This window comes from Papaver somniferum, chromosome 3 (genome assembly GCF_003573695.1).
Source record: "Papaver somniferum cultivar HN1 chromosome 3, ASM357369v1, whole genome shotgun sequence".
Classification (NCBI taxonomy): Eukaryota; Viridiplantae; Streptophyta; class Magnoliopsida; order Ranunculales; family Papaveraceae; genus Papaver; species Papaver somniferum.
The window spans coordinates 156613373-156621001 of NC_039360.1; the positions used below are offsets into that span (position 1 = coordinate 156613373).

Below are 7629 nucleotides of genomic sequence, written 5' to 3' on the forward strand. Positions count from 1 at the left end.
TTGAGAAATGTGTTTGTGATAATTTATTATAAAAATGATTATAATCTATCATCCCCTTAACGGTGCACCTGTCTTTTTAATCTATTGCCCTTCTAGCGTAAAAAAAAATATATATACGCCTTAAGAATAGTACTTACACTGTTGCACATACACACGTGATACTGCACATGATATACCTCTTGTCTTTGAACTTGGTGGGGTTTCACCTGCAGGACTGCTGGGCGTCAATTTGGTCAAGAGATGCAGGAATGAAGTGGAGAAACAGCAAATGGTTAAAAGTAAGCCAACCACTTGATAAACAAGTTAGTTACAGATCAGCTAAAAATTACAAAATCGACTGAGCTTGTAATAAGCTTTATACAAGCACATAGTGGAGCGGATCTTAATCATATGTACAAGGAGACAGTTAGATCATAATCACATTACAGAACGACTTTTGAGTTTATGCAACACTGAACTCGAGATAATGAGATTGTTCAACAAGGCCAGCACGACGGCAGATGATGAAGTTTATTTGACAACTAGTTTAAGCTGCCTTCATCGATTAAATTAGACCATCAATCAGATCCAGTTCTTTGTATTTTTTGGAGTCAGACCTGTTTATCAGTTCTTTGTCATCCCCGTTTCTGTTTCTTTTCAAGCAATGGATGATCCATCTCTAATCCATTTTCAAGCCCCCTCATTATCAATGAGTCATAATCTCCATCTTTCTCCTCCGTTTCTAATTTCTTATTATTTACTCTGTTAAGCTTCCTTTTCCTGACTGCCTCTTTGATTCGATCCATTTCGATCTTACTAAGACATCCAGAGACGGAAGCGGTCTCTTAATACTACTCACAATCTGAATAGATTCAACCAGCACTTTGCCCTCAATAAATCTACTATCACCGTCTTCCACATTACTACCTGAGCTCCCAGAATCGCTTGCCTGAAACTGTTTTAAGTCTTCTCTTCTGGCTTCGCATGTGTGTTTGTGGGGCAGACTGGGGTTATCACGAAGGTCATGATCATTAGTATCACCTGTTGTTAACCCACTTGCAGTGCTGGATCTGGTGCTGTTTGGAAATTCCTTTTTAATTAGTGTAGATTGTGTGCTGTTCTTGTGACAGGAAGGCACAACTGATTTTCTGTTCTCCAGCAACCCAAGCATCTGCTGTATAACCTCTGCGAGAATCGACATCAAGATTTTTTAAGAAAGTAGCAATCCAATAGATAAGGAATGCGCAAATTCAATAATAAAAGAGGAAATACCACGAATATCATGTGAACTGCCAACTTGCTCATGCGAAGATAAAATGCCATAGTCCAATCACATGAATGATATGCCAATAGGTAATGATCCTGAATGAGCCATATTTTCTCATATAGAAGGTAATAACAAGATAGGTATACCTGACATTCTCATAACAGAAGGGAAACATAAAAGATTACGAAAGCAGAATTACAGTAGAAATAAGCTATACCTTCCAAGCGCTGAGGGACAACATCAAATTCCATCCACCAAACTTTCCCATTAACTGAACGCAACTTCATTTTGTGAAATTTTGCAGCAAGATATATTGAACCAGCAGCAATGTAATGAGGTTTGTACTGCAAACACAGAGTCGTCCGCAGCCTACATGTACCATATATGAGGAGTCATATTAGGTAGCACAGGTGGAGTTGCATCAAAAGCGCAATTTTCTTTCTCTCAAAGTTTTTCTTGCTTTACTCTTTACCAGGGTTTTGTTTGGGGCACTTTGCTGACATTATAGCCCACCCAAAGAGTTAAAACGAACTTTAGAGAGAAAAAGAAAAGCAACGGTCTTTACCAATCATTCACGAAATTCCATGCCACCTTTGCAACGTCATTTTGGGAAATCTCCATCCTTCTAAGAGCCACAACGAGGGGCTTGTAAGGCAGTTGAATATCGAAACCAAATGCAACTGTGACTAGCAAAACTCTCTCCGCCGTTACAATTAGTTCTTTCTGCTTATTATAAACATCCTGCACAAAAGTTACAGGCTGAAAGTCAGCTTTAGATGATAAGAGAAAAACACCAGGCATAAATTAACATAATCAAATGCAGCACACCTTCTGTTTGATTCTTTCTGCGGCTGCAGGTTTAGTTCTATACATAATCTCATACGCCACAACAACGTCCATTAATAAGCGCGGTGTTTCTTCCATCTTGCATGAAAGAAACATGCTCACCGTTGCTATTGTCTGCCATTCATTCTTTACATGAGATTGACGCATATAAAACCGGCGGCATAACATCATTGCAACTGCTATTGAAACCTGTGGTCTGCATTATAAACCCAAAATTAATATTAGTTTGCATAATCCTTACACGAATTACAACTCCATGCAGATAACAATCAGCTATACTAACTGAACAGTATTAGCGTTTTCAGCAATGCTTACACTTTGAGCTTCATGCCTAAGTCCTGAAGAAATGAACAGTATAATTTTCGCAGCTCTGTCTCTTTCTCAAGGTCAATCCCATCCTTTCTTGAAGGTGAATGATCATCTATCTCATTTTCACTAAAGTACCATCCAGGGGTGCCTCTTGCCATGATCGCAAATCAATTCTATACCTAATAAAAAAGATATATATCACATCACAGAGAAATCCTAGAAAAACTTAACATAACGAAAAGAATTGCTTTCAAACAACGAAAATAACAAACGAACAGACAGCAGAACAGATATATCTCGTACTTCATAAAATTAGATGATAAAATTAGTTGGGATGTTTACTCAGTTATAACCTACCGCTGTATATCAAAAATATGGTCCGTGTTGGGGGCAACCGGAGATGGAGTCAGGTCAATGTCATGTATTCTCCTTGGAAGATAAAACGGCTAATCCAGAATTTAATATCTATTTTTCATGTTTTATAGAACTAAAGAAACCTACAGTAATGGAGTGGATGACAGGAATTGAACCATGTCCCCGTTCTAGCCACTGAATTACGACCCCTACAAGAATTTTTCACGATAGCATACCTTATCCCTAAAGTTTAAAACAATCAACCCCAAAATCCACGAATTCAATAAAGATACAAAATTTCTGGATTATGCTTGATAAACTTTGCTACTCATCAATTGGTACCAGTTACTATCCAGCCAAAACCACATTAAACAATATATTATAATCTACAGAGATAAAGGGGAACTAAAACAAAATTAGGGTTCTTTTGTTCGCTGCTAATCATCCAATAATAGATAACAACACTGGAAACACACCACGCACAGAATCTATATTATCTTTCTAAACCCTAACGCATTATAATTTCATTGATAAAGCAAACAAGAATGCAAATGAATAAGAATCAACAACAATGGAATCACATTGGGAGACAAACAATAAATTGAAGAAAGAAAGAATTACCTCAGTCAACCAGCAGAAAGAACAAATTCAACTCCTCGCAAAACCTTCAAAAGACACACCCTTTAAGATACCGAAGAAGAAAACCCTAGGAAAATAACTGGAAAAAATCCCAATTCTGTTTCCGAATATAAGTAAATTCCCAATTCTGTTTCCGAATATAAGTACTTGCCAAATTCCAAGTAAAAACAATTAATTTGGCCCGTAGGAATTACTGTTTAATCCAGTTTTTCATGACCCATTTAATGGTTAATCTATTTGTGAAAAACATTTACTCGCTAGTCCAAAAAAAACACCCTTTGTGGAGTAAATTTTGGACTTTATTTACTCATTAGTCCAAAAACTTTGTGGAGATTATAAAGTGTGTTTTCTAAATGTCTAAAACACCCTTCCAGATCTAATGTAAATGTTACTAGGAGTATGTTACTACGTACTAGTAGTATCAATATGGTGATACTACATATGTACAAAGAAAGGATTGATTGACCTTGGCCGCTCGGGTTTGACCAAGGCGATTTTAGGTTTTGGCGATTTTCTTCTTCTGCTGCTTCGGATCTAATGGTGCCGCCGTCTGGTGGTGTTGTAGGATCTTCCATTCCATTCTCTAACCCTCTTTCACCTCCTCCCATGGTGACTGAGGGTCAATTTCAGGGAGATAATTCGTTTCAGTCTGCTAAGAAGAAATTTTTAGGAGACTTTTCCTCCACTTGTGGGTTCTTGTTCGTCTATTCACAATCTTTCTTCTGGTTCTCAAGGCGGTGGACAAACATCTTGGGCAGGTATGGTCTCAAAAGATCTGAGGAATCTTCATATGAAAAGTGATGATTTGAAATACCGAGCTCCTCAATTGTTCAATGGTAAGAAAGCCTTTGTTGCCTCCTTAGCTGATTGATATTAGGTTGTATGAGAAATTGATTGTTACAGCTTTTGTGGGTCGTCGTTTACCTTTTCATTTTGTTAAGAAAATTTTACTTAGGCTTTGGAAACTCAAAGGAGGGGTGAATATGACCTTACATAGTGACGCCTCTTTTGTATTTGATTTTAGTAATGATGAAGATAGACAAAGAGTGTTAGAAATTGGTCATGTATATATTGCTAGCAGGCTCTTTATGATTCGACCATGGTCTCCAATGGTTGAACAGATGGCAGAAGATCTTAAAACTATACCTGTTTGGTTTACTCTTAAGAAGATTCCTATGTTTATGTGGAACCAGAAGGGGATTGGGATTATTGCTAGTTATCTTGGAATTCCTTTGATGACCGATAAGAAAACTTTGGAAAGATCTAGAATGAACTTTGCTAGGGTGTGTGTGGAGATTGATACAAGCTGTGATTTCCCTAGTGAGATTCCAGTGGTAATTGATGGCAAGGAGGCCTTTAAGATACCTGTGGAATGTTCTTGGAGACGCCCAAGATATCTTGGATGCAAGACTTTTGGACACACAGATGCTAAATTTCCTCTTAAACAACCAACACCAGTTGAAATGCAGAAGGTGCAAACTACCTCTCAACCTCATAAATCTGTTTGGGTAGTCAAAAACGCAAATAAAGCACAAGATTCAACTCCATCTACTATTTTGGAAGCAATTCCTGAAGATGTTATGGAAGTTTAGAATGTAACAGGTGCCAACAATGGGGATAGAAAGGGAGATATAGAACAACTGAGAATGCAGGATGTTGCAGAAGAGCAGATAATGCAGGATGCTGGTAAGAGGAAGGTTGATGATAGCAGATTGCTCAATGAGACTTGTTCTCAGCCTCTTAATGTAGTGGATAATAATATGGTAATGGAACAAATACCTACCAGGAATTCCTTTTATGTTTTAAGGGAAGTCACCATGGCAATTACTGAAGTTATAAATATTGGTAGTTCTGTTAAAGTTAATATTTCAGCTGCTGAGAATTTATATCCCAATCTGGGAACTAAGGACCACCAAAGCTCTTCTTCTTCTGCTGGTGGCAATGGTGCTAAAGGGCATATTCCTAAAAACATTTACATTGTTAGAAGTGTGCACCAAATGGGGACAGATTTGAAGAAATCTGCTAGAGGTAAAAGATCTAAACCTCTAGTATCTAATGATGTTTAATCTTGTAGGATGGAACATAAGAGGGATGAATGACCCTCTTAAAAAAGTAGAAGTTATGAATTTTATTAGAATAAACAACTTGTCTATTGTGGGAATTGTTGAGACTCATGTGCAGAGTCAAAATAAAGATAGAATAAGAAGGGTCATTAGGCCTGACTGGCAGTTCATTGACAATAACTCTAAGATTCTGCTAGGATTTGGGTTGGGTGGAACCCTGCAACAGTTTCAGTTTCTACTATTTATGCTTCAGATCAGGTAATTTTTGTTAATATTGTTACAAGCAGAGGTCTTCAATTTGTGGTGGGATTTATTTATGGCAGCAATGACCCACAAGTTAGGAAGCTTTTGTGGGTTGATATTCTGAACTTTTCTTCTACAAATTCTCATCCTCTCCTTCTTGTGGGTGAGTTTAATTCTATTCTTTTTCCTCATGAGAAGGTGGATGGGATTGTTACTTCTAATAATTACCTGTATTTTTGGAACTGCACTCAAGATAGTTTCCTCTTTGATCTTGCTTATTCTGGATGCTTCCATACATGGAAAAATGGTCACACTGATGACAACAGAATTTTATCTAAGTTGGATAGAGCCATGGTGAACATGGAGTGGGTTACCAGGTTTTCTGACTCTAAAGCTGTTTTTCTTGAAGCTGGCATATCTGATCACTCATCTATGGTGGTTTCTATCTTTGAAGACAGAGTTCATGGTCCTCCACCTTTTAAATTTTATAATTTTATGACTGAGGAACCTGATTTTTTAAATTTGGTTAGAGAAGTTTGGGAAGAGCCTGTGAGAGGGAATCCTATGTTTGTCTTTATTACCAAGCTCAAGAAAGTAAAATCCAGAATTATCCAATGGAAGAGGGAGAGATTTAAGAACATTCCAGCCCTGGTAGAAATTGCTAAAGATGAGTTATGCACCATTCAAAAACACATTCAACAATTTCCTATGTGTGTGGAATCTGCTCAACATGAAAATTTAGCTATTAAGAAGTATGCTAAAAGGTTACTAGATATGAGGAATCTGTAGCAAAGAAAAAATCCAGAGTTAAATGGATTGACTTGGGGGACTCTAATACCATATTTTTTCATGATTCTATGAAGGAAAGACACTCTATGAACAATATCCTTACTTTGATGTCTAGAGAGAATGTGTTCCTTTAAGAGGACAAAGAGATTGCTGGGGAGTGTATTGATTTTTATTCTGATTTATTTGATGATGCTGACAGCTCTTTTGTGGATGATTCAGAATTTCTTGATTCTCTAAAGTTTGAAAACTTGTTGAAGGATGAGCATAAGTGTGATCTTATTAAGCCTGTCACTAGAGATGAAGTTGTGCTGGCCTTATCTACTATTGGATCTAGTAAAGCCCCTGGGACTGATGGGTTCTCTAGTTGGTTTTTCAAGTCTTGCTGGAGTGTTTTAGGTGATGATTTTACTGCTCCTGTCCAGAATTTCTTTAAACATTCAAAACTCCTCAAAGAGGTAAATAGCACCTTCTTAACCCTTATTGTTAAGAAAGAGAATCCTAATTCTTTCAAGGATTATAGACCAATTGCTTGATGTAATGTAATGTATAAATGCATTACTAAAATTATATCCTTGAGAATGAAGCATGTGCTGGGAGGACTCATTAGTGCAAATCAGTTTGCTTTCATCTCGGGTAGAGAAATCCAAGACAATGTTCTAGTGGCCCATGAATTACTAAGGAATTACCATAGAACTGTTGGATCCCCTAGATGTACTCTCAAGATTGATATTAAAAAAGGTTATGACACTGTTAGTTGGAAGGTTGTTATCCTTGCTCTGCAGCAGTTTGGATTTCCTCCCATGTTTATTGAATGGATTAGATGATGCATTACTTATGCAATATTTTCTATAATTATCAATGGCTCCCCATTTGGTTTTTTTGGTGCTAAAAGGGGACTCAGGCAAGGCTGCCCTTTATCCCCCTATTTATTTGTAATGGTTATGGAGTTTCTTAGTGTCTGCATCAATCAACAAGTTAAATCAAAGGAATATGGATTTCATCCCAGATGCCAGCTTACTTCTCTTACACATCTCTGCTTTGCAGATGATGTCTTGGTTTTCTTTAAATGTGACCTTAAATCAACTTCTTCTCTTAATACTACTCTTCATAGATTCAGCATTTGCACAGGGTTGGAAATCA

The 7629-nt window shown here is 37.3% G+C and overlaps 2 protein-coding genes across 5 annotated transcripts; one reads left to right on the forward strand and one right to left on the reverse strand.

Moving 5' to 3' along the window:
- Nucleotides 1-254: 254 nt before the first annotated feature.
- Nucleotides 255-3507, reverse strand: LOC113357730 (cyclin-T1-4-like). Of its 4 annotated transcripts, XR_003363897.1 has the most exons (7): nt 3377-3507; nt 2408-2580; nt 2075-2288; nt 1812-1987; nt 1464-1615; nt 1252-1341; nt 1025-1164 (listed from the first exon to the last, which is right to left on the reverse strand). XR_003363897.1 is itself a non-coding variant. In XM_026601179.1 (6 exons), exons 2-6 carry the CDS (start codon nt 2557-2559, stop codon nt 737-739), a joined length of 1122 nt encoding a protein of 373 aa, XP_026456964.1. In that variant the 5' UTR covers nt 2560-2574; nt 3377-3507; the 3' UTR covers nt 255-736. The 4 variants fall into 4 exon arrangements, 3 of the variants coding, with proteins under 3 accessions (XP_026456964.1, XP_026456963.1, XP_026456965.1); XM_026601179.1 differs by lacking the exon at nt 1252-1341 and having other exon boundaries at nt 255-1164; nt 2408-2574; XM_026601178.1 differs by lacking the exon at nt 1252-1341 and having other exon boundaries at nt 255-1164.
- Nucleotides 3508-5040: 1533 nt separating this feature from the next.
- On the forward strand, nt 5041-7313 carry LOC113360158. Its single transcript, XM_026603698.1, has 5 exons — nt 5041-5422; nt 5469-5715; nt 5781-6464; nt 6689-6944; nt 7074-7313. The coding sequence occupies exons 1-5, from the start codon at nt 5041-5043 to the stop codon at nt 7311-7313; spliced, it is 1809 nt and encodes a 602-aa protein (XP_026459483.1).
- The last annotated feature ends 316 nt before the right edge of the window (nt 7314-7629 follow it).